The sequence below is a fragment of the Pelophylax lessonae genome (assembly GCF_965119305.1).
Source record: "Pelophylax lessonae genome assembly, chromosome: 2".
NCBI classification, from domain to species: Eukaryota; Metazoa; Chordata; class Amphibia; order Anura; family Ranidae; genus Pelophylax; species Pelophylax lessonae.
Genome location: NC_138769.1, coordinates 14300286 through 14321833, shown reverse-complemented (window position 1 = coordinate 14321833; position 21548 = coordinate 14300286). Strand labels below are relative to the sequence as shown.

At 46.6% G+C, this 21548-nt stretch overlaps 1 protein-coding gene across 1 annotated transcript in view; it reads right to left on the bottom strand.

Annotated features, from left to right (window-relative positions):
- Nucleotides 1-649: 649 nt before the first annotated feature.
- The window catches only part of LOC309547186 (3 beta-hydroxysteroid dehydrogenase/Delta 5-->4-isomerase type 1-like), a 57335-nt gene continuing 36436 nt past the window's right edge, over nt 650-21548 (bottom strand). The window contains exons 2-3 of the mRNA XM_082246973.1: nt 8010-8174; nt 650-1550 (exon numbers count right to left, since the gene is read on the bottom strand). Coding sequence (XP_082103099.1) covers nt 742-1550; nt 8010-8174 — 974 coding nt within the window. The 3' untranslated portion in view covers nt 650-741. The remainder of the gene's footprint in view (nt 1551-8009; nt 8175-21548) is intronic.

The window sequence follows — 21548 nt, the reverse complement described above, 5'->3', positions numbered from 1 at the left end:
AAAAATATGCACTGTCGCTGTACTAATGACACTGGCAATAAAGGGGTTAACCCAGGGGCGATCAAAGGGTTAAGTGTGAGCCTAGGGGGTGTTTTCTAGCTGTGGGAAGGGGGTGGGCTTGTAATATCAACACTGAGACCTGTGTTCCTAAATAGGAGGAACACAGGAGCTCTGTGTTGATAGCTGAGAGAACAACGGTTTGGTGTGTTTACAACAGCAGACCGCCATTCTCTCTTCACGTGGAGCGATCGTGGGTGTTCGGCGGCAATCGCGGCCGCTGGCCCCGTGCCTCGGGCCTCTATAGGTACAAGATCCCAAAAATACATTTTTTTTTTACTTTCACTCTGGATCGGAGGTGACATCATGACTTTTCTCTGGTCCTTCAAGGCCATAGAGGCCATCCAAGAAGATCTAGTCTTTGATCGTCTCTGGGACCAGTCAGCCACACCATTGGAATTGGCTCTCTGGAAATGGCGGGAGGGGACATCCTGAAAGCGTTCCAGTGGCTCTGGAGTCGCTCGGAACTCTTTCATGAGAACGCCAGCCGCTCGGCTGAAAGAGAAAATGCCGGGGCTATGGCTGATATCTTTAGCCATAACCCCCAGTAAACCACTTCAAAGCCGCAACGTATATATACGTATTGTGGTCTTGAAGTGGTTAAGGGACCACAGGGGCTGTAACCCCTACACTGTATCTAAGATGAGGCAGAATGTTTTGGCTAGAGTTGTCCATAAATTCTTATTATTTCTTTCTGAGGTGCTCCCTACGTTGGGGTATCACTGATGCCATCCAATCACTTGTCATCTGCCTGGACTCCTCCCAGCTGTATCGTGGCTTGTACCCCATGTCGCTCTGCAGCTTCTTGTAAGTGAAGGTGAAGGGGGTGTTTAGGAGAGTCAGCAGGTGCCTGGTAAATGGTGGCACAAACCTTACAAATGGCTGAAGAACAAAGCTGACCATCTCCATTAAGGAAGCAACGATATAGAGGATAGGGAGAGGCATGGCCAACCTGCTCTCCACCCCTAGTCCCAACTCCTTGCCCAGAGCATGGTTCAGGTCTGAGTAGCTCATGTAGGGCGTGTCATCCGTAATGAAGTAGAAGTTCCCGGCTATCTTCTTGGTTCCTTCTAGGTCCTTCATGGCCCGAGCTGCCAACAGATGGGCCCAGGCAACGTTACCGACATACACTGGGTTGACCAAGGCCTCTTTCTTGGAGATCCTATGGAAGACGTCACCGTTCAGTAGAGCTTGGTCTAAATGAATTTGGAGGAACTTTGACCCCTCACCGTAGACGTATGTAGGGCGGAGCGAGCAGGTGATCAGAGTTCCTCCATCCTGGAGCTTCTGACCGTTTGCCTTCAAGACCTTATTTTCCGCCAAGCTCTTGCTTTCTGCATAGCAGAAGCCCGGCTTACTGTCATACACTGTCTCCTCTGTGCCATTAACAATAGCGTCCCCTTGGGCATTTGGTCCATACACCTCTATACTGCTGGTGTAGATGAAGTACTTTACATTGTTCTGTAGGCACGCCTCCAACAGCTGCTCCGTCCCTGAAAAACCAAGCATAAAGCATTAAAAGGTCTATTCCAGCCAATAGGGAAAGCCAACACGCGAATGGCAAATGCTATGCAGCCCATACCACGGCCATGTTAAAGAAAAGTAACATGGGAGCTGCCAGTGCTGACATTTGGGCTCCAGGACTGTCATCCATGGCCTTCCATAAATTATTTGGTCAGTCCCTGACACAATTCAGTATTTGCTGTCCCAAAACTTCCATGCATGCTTTTTCAGGGTCAGTATGGTACCAAGAAGGTCAGGGATGGAAGGCTGGCTGTCCTCTGTGACACTCCCGCATTGGGCCAGCATGGAACGGGGAGGCGGAAGTGACGTCACCGGTACGGGGTAGGTAGTCCTGAGTGTTCAGGCCTACCCACCCCGTACCGGTGAGGTCACTTCCGCCTCCACGTTCCATGCTGCCCCCAACGTGGAAGCATCACAGAGGACAGCCAGCCTTCCATCCCTAATGGCATTTGGAAACGGGTCAGTCCCCCGGGAGCACAATGGAAACAGCCAGACCCTTCATTTCCAGATGTGCCCATGATTATTTATAATCTTGTAAGTATTTTTAACCACTTGTAATATTGTAATAAATGCATTCATTTATACTGCACTTAGTTTCGCCTCCCCCCCCCACACTCTTTTCTCTTGTACACCTTACAGAGCATGTGCACACTCTGAGGATGGCAGCCTGAAGGACAGCAGATCCATCTTATGCCCTATAACAGTGGTGGCCAACCTTGGCACCCCAGATATTTTGGAACTACATTTCCCATGATGCTCTCAACTACACTGCAGAGTGCATGAGAATCATGGGAAATGTAGTTCCAAAACATCTGGGGTTGCCAAGGTTCCCCATCACTGCTCTATAACAACAGTCCAGGTGACTCTTAAACATTTGACATTGTGGAGCGCCAGACTTGCATCATTATTTATTTTCTGGAAATGTGTTAACAATGGTGGCATGTTTTTATCCAGACATGTTCTCTTTAAGAAACTCCACTCCCACTCTTCTTGTTTTCAATACTGCAGCTAAATTCTGCAGATCTACTTACGCATAGTTGCTAACATTTGAAAAAAATTTCCAGGGACACTTTGCAGCACACCTATCAATTACTTACCACACCCACTTCCCTGAAGCGCCGCCCACTCCACATAATTAATCTCCGCCTACTTATCAGATTATAGGGGTCTACTCAATAAATTAGAGAATTACAGGAAATTGAAAAGGGAATTTCAAACTTAAGGCCAAAGTAGCAGAGTTGGAATAATTCTCCCATTCAACTTCACTACTTCTGCCTAAAGTTTAAAATTCTCATCACAATTCCCTGCAATTCTAAAGTGTGAAATGTGCTCAGGTGTGACCATACACAAAATGGAATATGGAAATATAAATGAAAAGTGCAAAGTGTAAATAAGTACATTGCTGAGACAATGTAAATTACCCGGGACAGGATCCTATTTGCAGGGACTGTCCCGGCAAAAACGGGACAGTTGGCATATATGCTTACATGTGAGGTGGGGGGTCTGATTCCTCAAGCCACTGCAACTTCTGGGCCAATTCTGACACTTCTCTCATATATATGTAAAAATGTTTTTTTTTTTGCTATAAAATTACCTCCAAACATTATATATATATATATATATATATATATATATATATATATATATATATATATATATATATATATATATATATATATATATATATATATATATATATATATATATATATATATATACACACACACACACACACACACACACACACATACACATACAGTCAGGTCCATAAATATTGGGACATCAGCACAATTCTAATCTTTTTGGCTCTATGCACTACCACAATGGATTTGAAATGAAACAAACAAGATGTTCTTTAACTGCAGACTTTCATCTTTAATTTGAGGGCATTTTCATCCAAATCAGGTGAACGGTGTAGGAATTACAACAGTTTGTATATGTGCCTCCCACTTTTTAAAGGGGCCAAAAGTAATGGGACAGTTTAACAATCATAAATCTAACTTTCACTTTTTAATACTTGGTTGCAAATCCTTTGCAGTCAATTACAGCCTGAAGTCTGGAACGCATAGACATCACCAGACGCTGGGTTTCATCCCTGGTGATGCTCTGCCAGGCCTCTACTGCAACTGTCTTCAGTTCCTGCTTGTTCTTGGGACATTTTCCCTTCAGTTTTGTCTTCAGCAAGTGAAATGCATGCTCAATCGGATTCAGGTCAGGTGATTGACTTGGCCATTGCATAACATTCCACTTCTTTCCCTTAAAAAACTCTTTGGTTGCTTTCGCAGTATGCTTCGGGTCATTGTCCATCTGCACTGTGAAGCGCCGTCCAATGAGTTCTGAAGCATTTGGCTGAATATGAGCAGATAATATTCCCCGAAACACTTCAGAATTCATCCTGTTGCTTTTGTCAGCAGTCACATCATCAATAAATACAAGAGAACCAGTTCCATTGGCAGCCATACATGCCCACGCCATGACACTACCACCACCATGCTTCACTGATGAGGTGGTATACTTTGGATCATGAGCAGTTCCTTTCCTTCTCCATACTCTTCTCTTCCCATCACTCTGGTACAAGTTGATCTTGGTCTCATCTGTCCATAGGATGTTTTCCAGAACTGTGAAGGCTTTTTTAGATGTTGTTTGGCAAACTCTAATCTGGCCTTCCTGTTTTTGAGACTCACCAATGGTTTACATCTTGTGGTGAACCCTCTGTATTCATTCTGGTGAAGTCTTCTCTTGATTGTTGACTTTGACACACATACACCTACCTCCTGGAGAGTGATCTTGATCTGGCCAACTGTTGTGAAGGGTGATTTCATCACAAGGGAAATAATTCTTTGGTCATCCACCACAGTTGTTTTCCGTGGTCTTCCAGGTCTTTTGGTGTTGCTGAGCTCACCGGTGCATTCTTTCTTTTTAAGGATGTTCCAAACAGTTGATTTGGCCACACCTAATGTTTTTGCTATCTCTCTGATGGGTTTGTTTTGTTTTTTCAGCCTAATGATGGCTTGCTTCACTGATAGTGACAGCTCTTTGGATCTCATATTAAGAGTTGACAGCAACAGATTCCAAATGCAAATAGCACACTTGAAATGAACTCTGGACCTTTTATCTGCTCCTTGTAAATGGGATAATGAGGGAATAACACACACCTGGCCATGGAATAGCTGAACATCCAATTGTCCCATTACATTTGGTCCCTTAAAAAGTGGGAGGCACATATACAAACTGTTGTAATTCCTACACCGTTCACCTGATTTGGATGTAAATTCCCTCAAATTAAAGCTGAAAGTCTGCATGTAAAGCACATCTTGTTTGTTTCATTTCAAATCATTGTGGTGGTGTATAGAGCCAAAAAGATTAGAATTGTGCAGATGTCCCAATATTTATGGGCCTGACTGTATATATAGACCCATTACAGTGTTTCTGCACACATGGCCAGCCTTGCAAGCTGCCTCCTGGGACTCCAATCTCCCTCCTCAAAAGAGGCAGATGACGGTATATTGTGCATGCGCAGAAACAGCGTAGACACACTGCAGAATCTTCCTAGTCCCACAGACCTGGCACAGATCCCTGCGGTGTGTTTGCGCACGCACCTACAATTAACCACTTACCGCCTGCCCGCCCACATGCCCACCGTCAATTTACGTCTGTCCTTTGACGCTAAATACCGGGGTTATGGCAGCAGATAGCAGATAGCTGCCATAACCCCGGTATTCTTTTCAACGGCGGGTGATTGGATTTCAGATAAGGGTGGTCCCAGCGGCGGATTCGCCGCAGGATCACCCTTACGGTGCAGCGGAAGAGGTGCCCCCCCCTCCCGCCGCGTCCCGGTGTTCCGTGAAAAAACACTACCCTCGTCACTTCCTGTGCACATACGTCATTCAACAGCTGAGCCGCTTCCCACTGCGCATGATCACAGCTGCGGAGGGTAGGGAATTTTCACGGGTTACTGTTTTTTAACGATACACCGCATCAGCTGTTGCCGCGCGTACATTAAATCCTCTCAGCTCCAACCCGTCACACTTCCCTGATCTCGGCTCCAAAATGTAAAAGCGGCAGCGGGTCTATGAAAATATAAATCACGGAGCCGAGATCATGTGGGACGCCGTACCTGCTGATGAATGACGCGCGCCCGCAGGGAAATCTCAGGCTTGGAGCGAAGATGATTTCATTTACCGGCTGGGCATGCGCAGTGGGACTGGCAACAGCTGATATATGACGCGGTGTAACGTTAAAAAATACTACCCCATGAAAATTCCCTACCCTCCGCAGCTGTGAGCATGCGCAGTGGGAAGCTGCTCAGCCATGACGTACGTGCACAGGAAGTGACGAGGGTAGGGAATTTCCGCAGGGAAAACTATCCGGTCCCGGATCCTCAGAGACAGGAAATCGAGTGAGGGCAAGATGGCCCCCACTCGACTCTATGGTCTTGGAGGACCGGAGTGATGTCAAACGTCGTTGCCTAGCAACCAGTTTAAAGGCCCGATTTTGTTTTCAACAACTTTTTTTTTTTTTTACCCCAGATCTCACAATAAAGAGGTCCTGTCATGCTTATTTCTTTTACAAGGGATGTTTACATTGCTTGTAATAGGAATAAAAATGATCAAATTTTTTTTTTTTTAAAACTGTGTAAAAAAAATAAAAAAAAAAATAAAATAAATAGAAAAAAAAAATTAAAGCGGCCCGTCCCCGTTAGCTCACGGGTAGAAGCGAACGCATACGCAAGTCCCGCCCACATATGTAAACGGTGTTCAAATCCCACAAGTGAGGTATCGTCGCGATCGTTAGAGTAAGAGCAATAATTTGTAACTCTAAGCTGCTAACCTGTAGAAATGTTTAAAGTATCACCTATAGGGATTTTTAAGTACCAATGTTTGTCGCCATTCCGCGAGCGTGCGCAATTTTGAAGCATGACATGTTAGGTATCTATTTACTCGGCGTGACATTATCTTTCACATTATGAAAAAACATTGGGCTAAGTTTTACCATTTTCTTATTTTTTTATTGCGTTTGGAAGACCGCTGCGCAAATACGGTGTGATAAAAAATATTGCAACGATCTCCATTTTATTCTCTAGGGTCTCTGCTTAAAAAAAAAAAAAAAATTAATGTTTGGGGGTTCCAAGTAGTTTTCTAGCAAAAAAAAAAAAAAAAAAAAAAAAAAACAGATTTTAGCGTGTAAACACCAAGTGTCAGAAATAGGCGGGGTCTTAACCACTTGCCGACTGCCTAACGCCGATCTACGTCGGCAGTCAGCCCCTCACAGGCAAAGTGACGTAGGGCTACGTCACTAGCGTGTGAGAGTCTAGGGAGCGAGCGAGCGCGCGCCCCCGGAGGCGCGCTCCCACGTGGTCACGGACCCCCCCGCGCGTGTGACCGGCGGACCCGATGTCCGGCGATCGTCGGGGGAGAGGGAGAATGTCAGGCAGCTTGTGTAAACAAGCCACCTGTCATTCTCCTCGGTGTAAAAACACTGATCACATGGATCTACTATGTAGATCCGTTGATCAGTGTCCTTACAGCTCAAGCCACAGCCAATCACAGTAGAAAGCACGCCCCTAGGGACACACACAGCCCCTCCCTCCCAAATAAAGTTAACCCCTTCACTGCCAGTGTATTTTTACAGTAACAGTGCATATGTATAGCACTGATTACTGTAGAAATGTCACTGGTAACCCCAAAAGTGTCAAAAATGTCAGTCAAGGGTCCGATCTGTCCGCCCCAATGTCGCAGTACCGCAAAAAAAAAAAAAAAAAAAAAAAAAAAAAAAATCACAGATCGCCGCCATTACGCGTGAAAAAAAAAACAACAAAAATCTTTCCCTTTGTTAGTAAACGCGATAACTTTTGCGCAAACCAATCAAAATACGCTTTTGCGATTTTTTTTACCAAACATAGGTAGCATAAAACAAATTGGCCGAAAATGTTAAAAAATTTAGATTTTTACATTTTTTTTGGGGGGGGGGGGAATTTCATATAAAAAAATGTGAAAAATATTGTTATTTTTGCAAAATTGACGCTCTTTTTTTGTTTATAGCGCGTGATCAAAAATCGCACAGGTGATCAAATACCACCAAAAGAAAGCTCCGTTTGTGGGAAAAAAAGGACGCCAAATTTGTTTAGGTACAGCGCCGCACGACCGCGCAATTGTCCGTTAAAGTCACGCAGTGCCGAATCGCAAAATACCCCCTGGTCGGAATGGGGGTAAAATCTTCCGGGGCTTAAGTGGTTAAAGTGGTTAATTAAATGGTGGCTCCGGAGAGGATCGGTGTACACGTTGGAGGGAAATTTTAGAAAAAAGACCAACCAGAATATAAAAAATACATTTACAGGCAGGTGCTTATTATGGTAGGAGGAGATTTTTTCTCCTTTTAACATTTGGCTTGTGTTGGCCGCTATGAGGATGTGCGGTTTATAATCTCACCGGTCACATTGATGGACATGATGACGTCTTTGCTCACTTCGCCCACTGTGTCGATGATGGCCGCGGCGTGAATGACCAGGCTGATCCCCCGGCAGGATCGGTGCAGTAAGTCGTTGTCTCGGATGTCTCCTTGCAGCACCTTCACTGTCGTCCTGTCCTGGAACCCTGCCGGGAATCAAAAGAGAACTCAGTTCACGTGTCTTTAACTGCTTTTACGACCAGTCAGCCGCTCCTGCGCAAACCGCCGTAACTGTAAGTTGGTCGCGAGCAGGAAGCTAGGGGGCGAGCGCGAGCTGCCGGCGGCGGAGACACCGATCCACGGCTCAGGCGGCTCCGATTGCCGCCTGACACCCGCGATTGCTCCCCGCTGAGAGAGAACGGCGGTCGGCTGTTGTAAACACATCTGACCATTCTTCTCCCTGGAATGATCACAGAGCGCCTGTGATCCTTCTATATAGGATTACAGGTCTTTATGATCATTTCAGAAGCCACGCCCCCATACAGTTAGAATCACTCCCCTAGGTATACATTTAACCCCTTGATCACCCACAGTATTAACCCCTTCCCTGCCAGTGACCCCCCCCCCCAACCAAAAAACATTAATAGCAGGTTGGATACCCCCCCCCCCCAACCAAAAACCTTTAATAGCAGGTCGGACTCCCCCCCCAACCAAAAATCTTTAATAGCAGGATGGATCCCCCCCCCCAACCAAACCTAAAACCTTTAATAGCAGGTTGGATCCCCCCCCCAAACCAAAAACCTTTAATAGCAGGTTGAATCCCCCCTAACCAAAAATCTTTAATAGCAGGAAACCATTAATAGCAGGTTGGATCCCCCCCCCAGTCCCTGTGGCCAGGATGTGTCTCTGAGAACATTCGATCCCATGCTTCTCACACTCGGTGAATACAGGAACATCTGCACACTGCTATTTACACATATCTCCCCACCCCCCCCCCCCCCATGTACAAATCCCATGCCAGGCCAGCAAACCCCCCTCCTCCCCCCGCTGCCAACCAGTGATGGGCAATACCATCCAGAAGCCGGCTGAATTCTCTAGGTGCAAATAGTTCAACTTTTCCCAAAATAGATGCAAATTCTACAGGGGTCTATTTATTGAAAATAATAATAAATTGCTGTGTGAATGCCCCAAACCGTCACGAATAATCACCATATTGTGTCTAATATATTTCCATCTCCATCTGGTGGCCATAATGCAGTATTTTCCTGAAATATTTCAATCTGCAATAATAAATTATAGCCACTAGATGGCGATCAAAGGATGTACAGAGCCTTAAAAAAGTATTCATGCCCCTTGAAATTTTTTCACATTTTATCATGTTACAACTAAAAACATAAAATGTATGTTATTGGGATTTTATGTGATAGACCAAAACAAAGTGGCACATAATTGAAGGAAAATGATAAAGGGTTTTCCAATTTTTTTTTTTACAAATACAGTAAAACCTTGGATGGGAGAGTAACTTGGTTTGAGAGCGTTTTGCAAGACAAGCAAAATTTATTTTTATAAATTTTGACTTGATAAACAAGCGATGTCTTGATATACAAGTAGTGTCATGTCACAACCGAGTATAAAAGAGAAGAGAGGGCGCCTCCAAGTGTAGCAATATGATTCTATTTAACCACTTTAAGACCGGAAGATTTTGCTGCTCAATGACCAGGCCACTTTTTTCAACTTGGCACTGTGCGACTTTAACTGACAATTGCGCGGTCATGCAAAGCTGTACCCAAACGAAATTTACGTCTGCGATTTTTAGTGGGACTGCGACATTGCGGCGGACAGATCGGACGCCTAACTGACATTTTTTACACTTTTGGGGAGACCAGTGACATTACTACAGTAATCAGTGCTAAAAATATGCACTGTCACTGTACTAATGACACTGGCAGGGAAGGGGTTAACACCAGGGGCAATCAAAGGGTTAAATGCGTCCCTATGGGGTGCTTTCTAACTGTGTGGGGGGATGGGCTTGCTGCATGAACACAGAGACCTGTGTTCCTAAATTGGATGATCCCTGTGTTCATCACTGACAGAACAGCGGTCTGCCTTGTTTACAATGGCAGACCGCCGTTCTGTCTCCACGGGGAGCGAACGCGGGTGCCCGGCGGCAATCGTGGCTGCCGGACCCACCGATTGGCCCTCCATGTAGCTTCCACTAGCGGTCCCGTAAAACGACGTACAGTTATGTAGTTTCCCAGGACAGAGCCGACTTGCTGCAATATATGTACTGCTGGCAGTTGGCAAGTGGTCAACCATGTAAATTGCTAAATGTTGTGCCGTCATTAAATGTAACCATATTGCTACACTTGGAGGCGCCCTCTCTTCTTTTATACTGTGTAGCTCCTGCTAGATTTTGCTTCTATTCCCCTTGTGGAGGCACCATTTGTGGATGGACATTTTACGGTTACACAACCAATCACATTGCTACAATCTTTTTATATGGACTATAAATTGACGGAGTTATGAATAAATGGTTGTGGAAGGAATCATCCGAGTTTCCATTATTTCTTATGGGGAAATTCACTTTGATATAAGAGTGCTTTGGATTACAAGCATGTTTCCAGAACCAATTATGCTCCCAATCCAAGGTTTTGAAAAGTGAAAAGTGTGTGTGTGTGTGTGTGTGTGAGTGTGGGGGAAGGGTGGGGCATTTGTATTCACCCCCTTTACTCTGATACCCCTAACAAAATTCTAGTGGAACCAATTGCCTTCAGAAGTCACCTAATTAGTAAATAGAGTCCGCCTGTGTGTCATTTAATCTCAGTATAAATACAGCTGTTCTGTGAAGCCCTCAGAGGTTTGTTAGAGAACCTTAGTGAACAACCAGCATCATGAAGGCCAAGGAACACACCAGACAGGTCAGGGATAAAGTTGTGGAGAAGATTAAAGCAGGGTTAGGTTATAAAATAATCTCCCAAGCTTTGAACATCTCACGGAGCGCTGTTCAATCCATCATGGGAAAATGCAAAGAGTTATGGCACAACTGCAACCCAACCAAGACATGGCCGTCCACCTAAACTGACCGGCCGGGCAAGGAGAGCATTCATCAGAGAAGCAGCCAAGAGGCCCCATGGGAACTCTGGAGGAGCTGCAGAGATCCACAGCTCAGGTGGGAGAATCTGTCCACAGGACAACTATTAGTCGAGCACTATGAATGCAGCCCACCCCTGAACTCTGCACTCTGTACGTAGCCCACCCCTGAACTCTGCACTCTGTGTGTAGCGCACCCCTGAACTCTGCACTCTGTGTGTAGCGCACCCCTGAACTCTGCACTCTGTGTGTAGCGCACCCCTGAACTCTGCACTCTGTGTGTAGCGCACCCCTGAACTCTGCACTCTGTGTGTAGCGCACCCCTGAACTCTGCACACAGCACACCCCTGAACTCTGCACTATGTAAATAGCGCACCCCTGAACTCTGCACTATGTACGTAGCACACCCCTGAACTCTGCACTCTGTGTGTAGTGCACCTCTGCACTCTGTATGCAGCACATCCCTGAACTCTGCACTATGTACCTAGCGCACCCCTGAACTCTGCACTCTGTGTGTAGCGCACCCCTGAACTCTGTACAAAGCCTACCCCTGAACTCTGCACTATGTACTTAGCCCACCCCTGAACTCTGCACTCTGTGTGTAGCCCACCCCTTAACTCTGCCCTATGTACGTAGCACACCTCTGAACTCTGCATTATGTACGTAGCACACCCCTGAATTCTGCAATATGTAGGCAGCACACCCCTGAACTCTGCACTATGTACGTAACACACCCCTGAACTCTGCACTCTGTGTGTAGCCCACCCCTTAACCCTGCACTATGTACGCAGCCAACCCCTTAACTCTGCACTCTGTGTGTAGCCCACCCCTTAACTCTACCCTATGTACATAGCACACCTCTGAACTCTGCACTATGTACGTAGCACACCCTGGAACTCTGCACTATGTAGGCAGCACATCCCTGAACTCTGCACTATGTACGTAACACACCCCTGAACTCTGCACTCTGTGTGTAGCCCACCCCTTAACCCTGCACTATGTACGTAGCTCACCCCTGAACTCTGCACTATGTATGTAGCACACCCCTGAACTTTGTACGCAGGATACCCCTGAACCCTGCACTATGTACGTAGCACACTCCCAAACTCTGTACTCTGTGTGTAACCCTGCCAAATTCCGTACATAATATACTCCTGGTATTTGACCCCCCTTTCAGACCCTCCCACTGTTCGTGAAATTTTGACCAGTTTTGGAAGGGGGGGGGGGGGGGGTTCGTGGTTGAGTTCCTGCACCTTTTTCTGAGAAAAAAAAGCCCTGGGCAAGTCTAAAAATTCTAACAGAGCCCTTACTAAAATTTTACAGTGCATTTGGAAAGTATTCACAGCGTTTTACTTCGTCCACATTTTGTTAGGTTACAGCCTTATTCCAAAATGGATAAAATTCATTATTTTCCTCAAAATTCTGCAAACAATCCCCCATAATGACAATGGGAAAAAAGTGTGAAAACATCCCATGTACATAAGTATCACAGTCTTTGCCATGACGCTCAAAACTGAGCTCAGGTGCATCTGGTTTCCACTGATCATCCTTGAGTTCCTTCTACAACTTGATTGGACGTGATTTGGAAAGGCACACACCTGTCTATATAAGGTCACACAGGTAACAGTGCATGTCAGAGCACAAACCAAGCCATGAAGTCCAAGGAATTGTCTGTAGACCTCGGAGACAGGATTGTATGGAGGCACAGATCGGGGGAAGGGTACAAAAAAAATCTGCAGCATTGATGGTCCCAATGAGAACAGTGGCCTCCATCATCCATAAATGGAAGAAGTTTGGAACCACCAGGACTCTTCCTAGAAGGGGTCACCCAGCCAAACTGAGCGATCGGGGGAGAAGGGCCTTAGTCAGGGAGGGGACCAAGAACCCGATGGTCACTCTGACAGAGCTCCAGCATTTCTGTGCAGAGAGAGGAGAACCTTCCAGAAGAACAACCATCTCTGCAGCACTCCACCAATCAGGCCTGTATGGTAGAGTGGCCAGACAGAAGCCACTCCTCAGTAAAAGGCACATGACAGCCCGCCTGGATTTTGCCAAAAGGCACCTGAAGGACCCTCAGACCATGAGAAACAAAACTCTCTGGTCTGGTGAAGCAAAGAATTGAACTCTTTGACATGAATGGCAAGCTCCATGTCTGGAGGAAACCAGGCGCCACTCTTCACCTGGCCAATACCATCCCTACAGTGAAGCATGGTGGTGGCAGAATCATGCTGTGGGGATGTTTTTCAGCGTCAGGAACTGGGAGACTAGTCAGGATTGAGGGAAAGATGAATGCAGCAATGTACAGAGACATCCTTGATGAAAACCTGCTCCAGAGCCCTCTGGACCTCAGGCTGGGGTGAAGGTTCATCTTCCAACAGGACAACGACTTGAACCCGAGCGAATATCTCTGGAGAGATCTGACAATGGCTGTGCACCGACCCTCCCCATCCAACCTGATGGAGCTTGAGAGGTCCTGCAAAGAAGAATGGGAGAAACTGCCCAAAAATAGTTGTGCCAAGCTTGTAGCATCATACTCAAAAAGACTGGAGGCTGTAATTGGTGCCAAAGGTGCTTCACCAAAGTATTGAGCAAAGGGTGTGAATACTTATGTACATGGGATTTTTATTGTTAAGAAATTTGCAAAGATTTCAAACAAACTTCTCTCACGTTGTCATTATGGGGGATTGTTTGTAGAATTTTGAGGAAAATAATAAATTTAACCCATTTTGGAATAAGGCTGTAACATAACAAAATGTGGAAAAAGTGAAGCGCTGTGAATACTTTCCGGACGCACTGTATATAACGGCAAACTTGCTTTTTGATGGAAAGGGGTTCAATCCCGTTCTATACATATATTTGCATTCTTTATCCTTGCTTTCGCTTCCTGTGTGGGTGACACAGCAGGAAGGAAGAGAATCTCCCTAAAATTTAGGGGGGGATCCCTCCTAATTGTCACCGGTAGAGGTGTCCCCATTAAAAGATTTCCCTCTCTTCCTGTTCTGTTGACTGTACCATTTTGGATTTTCTGTGACACAGTAGTCACCAGGACATAGAGTGGGCAAATCTCCTCATAAGAGACACAGATAGAAGTCCTGACCATACATACTCCACCTAAAAATGGTTCTGGCTGGAGAGAAGACTCACGTAGATGATTATCAGATCTGAGTTTGTATGCAGCAATTCTTCTCTTCTATATCTTATCAATTCTTTTATTTATCAAGTTAAATCTGAAATCCAGGCATATATAGCAGCTATGCCATCAATAATACATCAATAAATACAAGCAGTACCTGGAATCAGCTTCTTGCAGTCCCTGTATAGCAGAGTGGGGGGGGGGGGGGTGTCCAAAATGACCAGGGCTCAGAGGAAGTAGTCTGATGCTGCCCATCAGACTGGGACACCTGGTGGCAGAAAAAAGGTACTCTTGGGAAATATCTGGATCGAATATGAATGTTGCTTGCAAAAGCTGGTTTTATTTTATCTTCTAGGGGAGATCAAGACAAGCGCCTGCATGCCTAGGGGAAGATCTAGACAGGCGCCTGCATGCCTAGGGGAAGATCTAGACAGGCATCTGCATGCCCAGGGGAGATCTATACAGGCGTCTGCATGCGTAGGGGAAGATCTAGACAGGCGTCTGCATGCCCAGGGGAGAATTTAGACAGGCGTCTGCATGCGTAGGGGAAGATCTAGACAGGCGTCTGCATGCGTAGGGGAAGATCTAGACAGGCGTCTGCATGCGTAGGGGAAGATCTAGACAGGCGTCTGCATGCGTAGGGGAAGATCTAGACAGGCGTCTGCATGCGTAGGGGAAGATCTAGACAGGCGTCTGCATGCGTAGGGGGAAGATCTAGACAGGCGTCTGCATGCGTAGGGGAAGATCTAGACAGGCGTCTGCATGCGTAGGGGAAGATCTAGACAGGCGTCTGCATGCCCAGGGGAGAATTTAGACAGGCGTCTGCATGCCCAGGAGAGATCTATAGACAGGTGTCTGCATGCCCAGGAGAGATCTAGACAGGCGTCTGCATGCGTAGGGGGAAGATCTAGACAGGCGTCTGCATGCGTAGGGGGAAGATCTAGACAGGCGTCTGCATGCGTAGGGGAAGATCTAGACAGGCGTCTGCATGCGTAGGGGAAGATCTAGACAGGCGTCTGCATGCGTAGGGGAAGATCTAGACAGGCGTCTGCATGCGTAGGGGAAGATCTAGACAGGCGTCTGCATGCCCAGGGGAGAATTTAGCAGGCGCCTGCATGCCCAGGAGAGATCTAGACAGGGATCTAAACCTCCATGCCTCTGAAGCCCGATCTTCACCACCTGGTTTTTCCCCATTTTTGCGGCGGGAGTTTGCAGCGCTTTCCCATTGATTTGAATGTGTGTGTGTATGTGTGTGGGGGGGGGGGGGGGGGGGTTTGCTAGCCTCCAATTGCTACAAGTGCGGTCAACTTTGCTGTGGGTGCAAAACATCGCAGCCTGCAAACACCCCCCAGTCTGCTGCCTGTTGCAGCTTAAGAGGGGGCAGTTGGCAGGCAGCCAAAATGTGGCGAAATTGCTAATTTTTGCCCCCCCCCCCTACCGCATGTGTACACGAGGCCTCATGCGCCATTCTTTTTTTTGGCTTGTAGTTTTTCGGTGGCGCTCTGCACAAGACCCCATTCACACTTTGTCATTTGGAATCGTAGGCGCAATCGCAAAACACGCGACCCGCCTTTTGGGCGGCATTCAGTCTAAACAGCATCTTAATCGCGGTGCGATTTGCCACGATTGTTGCATGAGACTCGCGTGGCAAAACACACCTTTAAAACTTGCATGCGCCTTGTCGGTCAAAAAAGAGCAGGAGCTTATTCAAGTGAATGAGCTTCCATATGCGCGAAACGCGGAATCGTGATTTGAAAACCGCAAGCGGGAACGAGGTCTAAAAGAAAATATGATTTGTCTATAAATTGCACTATTATAGGCTGATATCGCCAGGAACAGCGCCACCTGGAAATACTGTCAGCATTACATGATACAATGTAACCTTTGTGTCCCCGATTATCACTTTGTTTTTTTCCGCTCGATACATTACAAAGGAAGATCTTTCCGCTCGATACATTACAAGGAAGATCTTTCCGCTCGATACATTACAAGGAAGATCTTTCCGCTCGATACATTACAAGGAAGAGTTCATTTCGAAAATATTCCATTTTCTTCTATAAAGACTTCTTCTGATTATTAAAGTCTATGGGAAGGAAAAACTTTAGGTTTGGATGGAGTGGGGAGGGGTTTGACCCTCTGTGTCCCCACTGCGGAGATTCACTTTCTTCCTTTGTATAGGTGACCATTGCCATATTCCAGTTGTCACCTGAACAGGAGTAAAGAAGAGTGGTCAAGTCTTCCAATGGGGACACCTGTCCCAACGACAACTGTGGGGGATTTTCCTCTATTGTTGAGTCTCTGGGACAGGAAGTGACAGGAAACCTTGGCAATGGGGACACAGGCTGCACAAAATAAACAGACATGGGTTTTAAATAGGGTTGCACCGATACGGATACTTGCGCCGATACAGAGTACTTACTCCGATGCTTAATGCTTCACTATATGGGCTGGGTGTAACAAGATGTCCACTGCCACCTTCTGAGTGCAGGCTTACTGCAGCCAAGTGCAGGGTGTACCAAGAGGGGCGTGGCAGTGTTCTGATGGAACGTCTCTTCGGTTACCGAATCTGATTCTGACGGAACAACGGCTTTTGTTTTTGGGAAAACAACATGAAAAATATGATTTAATATTTATTATTATAAGTTGCAGTGAGGCCCATTAATTATTAATTATGCCAATTGCCATTCAGTGCTGCCTTTCAATGCCCATCAATTCCACCTATCATTACCCACAAGTGCCACCTATCAGTGCCCATCAGTGCCACCTATCCTTGCCCATAAGTGCTGCCTATCAGTGCCCATCAGTGCCAATCAATGCCATCCATCAGTGCCCAGTGTCCATCAGTGCCATGTATAAGTGCCACTTATCCTTGCCCACAGGGCGCCATGGGCAACAGGGGCACTGTGCATGCGGCCATCACAGCTCGCAGTCAGTTACTCACAGGACAAGACTTGTCCGATGAGTCACAGCAGGCGCTGCCAGGACAAGTCCCCCTGCCCTGGGGCTGGATGAAGATCAACGCAGCATTGCAGCACCGACATCTGAGAAAAAAATGGCCGCGGCCGGCCCGACAGGTACACTGCGCATGCGCGGTGATGCTCAGGAAAGCCCGTACATGCTCGGCTATTCTCAGGCAGACGGCGCATGCATGGTGACGAGTTGGTGCCACGCAGCACCATTTTTAAATGCAAAGACAAGGCGCCTCACCAAATGGTAAGTGAGACCCCTCCACAGCCCCTGTGGAGGGGTTTCACAGCCCCAGTGCTGCGGGCACGGTACAGGAGATATTCCAGGAGAATCTCCTGTACCATGCCCACAGCACTGCATCTTCTGTACTATGCCCACAGCCCTTCATGTACCATGCCCACAGCCCTGCATGTACCATGCCCACAGCCCTGCACCATGCTCGCAGCCCTGCATCTCCTTCACCATGCCCACAGCCCCTGCATCTCCTGAACCATGCCCGAAGCCCCTGCATCTCCTGAACCATGCCCACAGCCCCTGCACCATGCCCGCAGCCCCTGCATCTCCTGCACCATGCCCGAAGCCCCTGCATCTCCTGTACCATGCCCGCAGCCCCTGCATCTCCTGCACCATGCCACGGCCCCTGCATCTCCCGCACCATGCCCGCAGCCCCTGCATCATGCCCACAGCCTCTGCATCTCCTGCACCATGCCCGCAGCCCCTGCACCTCCTGTACCATGCCCGCAGCCCCTGTACAATACCCGCTGCTTACCCGTAAGTGCCACCTATCAGTGCCCATCAGTGCCATCTATCCTTGCCCATAAGTGCTGCCCATCAGTCATGCCCATCAGTTCCCATCAGTGCCGCCTATCAGTGCCGCCTAACAGTGGCGCCTATCAGTGCCCATTAGTGCCGCCTATCATTACCCATAAGTGCCACCTATCCTTGTCCATCAGTGCCACGCATCAGAACCCATCAGTCCTGCCCATCAGTTCTCATCAGGGCCACCTATTCTTACCCATAAGTGCTGCCTATCAGTGCCACCTATCAGTGCATTTTTACAACTTTGTGACAAGCAAATAAAACCCTTTTATAATACGAAGTAAAATATAATAATCAACCGCGCTAACCACAAAAACACATAAGACTTAAGCTGCTAGCACATCAACTGACACCAGTTGTGTAAACCAAAATATAACATAAAGTGCAGTGCTAAATAAATAATTGAATGAACACATGAAAATGTGAATTTTTATATATTTATATACACACACAGGTCCTTCTAAAAAAATTAGCATATTTAAAGTTGATTATTTTCTGTAATGTACTGATAAACATTAGACTTTCATATATTTTAGATTCATTACACACAACTGAAGTAGTGCAAGCCTTTTATTGTTTTAATATTGATGATTTTGGCATACAGCTCATGAAAACCCAAAATTCCTATCTAAAAAAATTAGCATATTTCATCCGACCAATAAAAGAAAAGTGTTTTTAATACAAAAAAAGTCAACCTTCAAATAATTATGTTCAGTTATGCACTCAATACTTGGTCGGGAATCCTTTTGCAGAAATGACTGCTTCAATGCGGCGTGGCATGGAGGCGATCAGCCTGTGGCACTGCTGAGGTGTTATGGAGGCCCAGGATGCTTCGATAGCGGCCTTGAGCTCATCCAGAATGTTGGGTCTTGCGTCTCTCAACTTTCTCTTCACAACATTCCACAGATTCTCTATGGGGTTCAGGTCAGGAGAGTTGGCAGGCCAATTGAGCACAGTAATACCATGGTCAGTAAACCATTTACCAGTGGTTTTGGCACTGTGAGCAGGTGCCAGGTCGTGCTGAAAAATGAAATCATCTCCATAAAGCTTTTCAGCAGATGGAAGCATGAAGTGCTCCAAAATCTCCTGATAGCTAGCTGCATTGACCCTGCCCTTGATAAAACACAGTGGACCAACACCAGCAGCTGACATGGCACCCCAGACCATCACTGACTGTGGGTACTTGACACTGGACTTCAGGCATTTTGGCATTTCCCTCTCCCCAGTCTTCCTCCAGACTCTGGCACCTTGATTTCCGAATGACATGCAAAATTTGCTTTCATCCGAAAAAAGTACTTTGGACCACTGAGCAACAGTCCAGTGCTGCTTCTCTGTAGCCCAGGTCAGGCGCTCCTGTCGCTGTTTCTGGTTCAAAAGTGGCTTGACCTGGGGAATGCGGCACCTGTAGCCCATTTCCTGCACACGCCTGTACACGGTGGCTCTAGATGTTTCTACTCCAGACTCAGTCCACTGCTTCCGCAGGTCCCCCAAGGTCTGGAATCGGTCCTTCTCCACAATCTTCCTCAGGGTCCGGTCACCTCTTATCGTTGTGCAGCGTTTTCTGCCACACTTTTTCCTTCCCACAGACTACCCACTGAGGTGCCTTGATACAGCACTCTGGGAACAGCCTATTCGTTCAGAAATTTCTTTCTGTGTCTTACCCTCTTGCTTGAGGGTGTCAATGATGGCCTTCTGGACAGCAGTCAGGTCAGCAGTCTTACCCATGATTGCGGTTTTGAGTAATGAACCAGGCTGGGAGTTTTTAAAAGCCTCAGGAATCTTTTGCAGGTGTTTAGAGTTAATTAGTTGATTCAGATGATTAGGTTAATAGCTCGTTTAGAGAACCTTTTCATGATATGCTAATTTTTTGAGATAGGAATTTTGGGTTTTCATGAGCTGTATGCCAAAATCATCAATATTAAAACAATAAAAGGCTTGCACTACTTCAGTTGTGGGTAATGAATCTAAAATATATGAAAGTCTAATGTTTATCAGTACATTACAGAAAATAATGAACTTTATCACAATATGCTAATTTTTTGAGAAGGACCTGTATATACAGAAAATGAAAAAAAAAAGTTCATAGAGTGAGTCCAAAGTGTATTCCGAAATAAATTAGTGCATCCAATTTATAAATGAAGGTGAACCATGTAGAGAATCCCCACACCAAAAAGAGACAGTGGATGCACTCATCGAAGGGTATGGACCCAAGATACCTTATAGTATATGGGTCATACAGGCTGGTAGTTGATGTAATTTCCAAACGATAGCTGGAACACCCTGATGTTGTGAAGAGGTGGCCAGAATGTCTCGTACAGGAACATGCAGGTCTCTCACAGTGATACATGGAGGAACAAGCCAGACAAAGCCGACATAGTGTAAAACTGCTAAAACTTTTATTCTTAAAAAAAAAAAAAAAAAAAAAAAAAGTCAAGACACACTTACAGGCATCCAGTGAATATGAGCAGGAAAATACAAAGACTGACAATACTAACGCGTTTCGTCTAATAAGACATCATCATAGGAAGCTGCCATAATGATTTACCACCTCCATTGCTTTATATAAATATACCCTTATTTAGGTCTGGCATTTGATTCAGCTGTAGATGCACGCCACCATCCCCTCCAAGATGGCGCCGGCGTGCATCTCAAGCCTCACTTTCAAACATGGATTACACTAGAAGAGACGGCATCACTTCCCGGGAGTGGGTATTAGCAACCATATGCCGGAAATCCCCGCCTGTAAATGTACAAGATGGAAAAAGCCATCTAAGCTAGCACGGGTGTTCATCATCATTCCAGCTACACGCCGCTGATTCCTTCAATCAGGCCCCAGCCTGTAACCAAGCCTCACTATCGGAACCGGATGACCCGAGTGGGGGCAGCGTCACTTCCGGGAGCGGATGTCAACACGACTCCACTGGAAGTTCCCGCCTCAGAGGCCCAGGACATTCGGAAGAGAGAAGCCGCACTACGATCCCCAGGGAAACAGTAATAACTAGTGCGCTTAGGAAGGACATAAGTCTTCCTCTAAATTACGGGGATGCATGTAACGGAGTGAATATAGAACTAAAAACATCACCTTTTAAAATTGAGTGACACTTGATGAAATGAACAAACGTAGCACGCTCCCGAATTCATTTTATCAAGTGTCACTCAATTTTAAAGGGTGATGTTTTTAGTTCTATATTCACTCCGTTACATGCATCCCCGTAATTGCATGAATGTACTACTGAGCAAGAGGGGGAGGGGATCAGCAGAGCTGGGTGTTACTTCTAAGTGGGGGGATCAGCAGAGCTGGGGGGTTACTACTGAGCGGGGGGAATCAGCAGATCGGGGGGTTACTACTGAGCGGGGGGATCAGCAGAGCTGGGGGTTACTACTGAGCAGGGGGGGGGGATCAGCAGAGCTGGGGGTTACTACTGAGCGGGGGCATCAGCAGAGCTGGGGGTTACTACTGAGCGGGGGCATCAGCAGAGCTGGGGGTTACTACTGAGCGGGGGCATCAGCAGAGCTGGGGGTTACTACTGAGCAAGTGGGGGGGGGTTAGCAGAGCTGGGGGCTACTACTG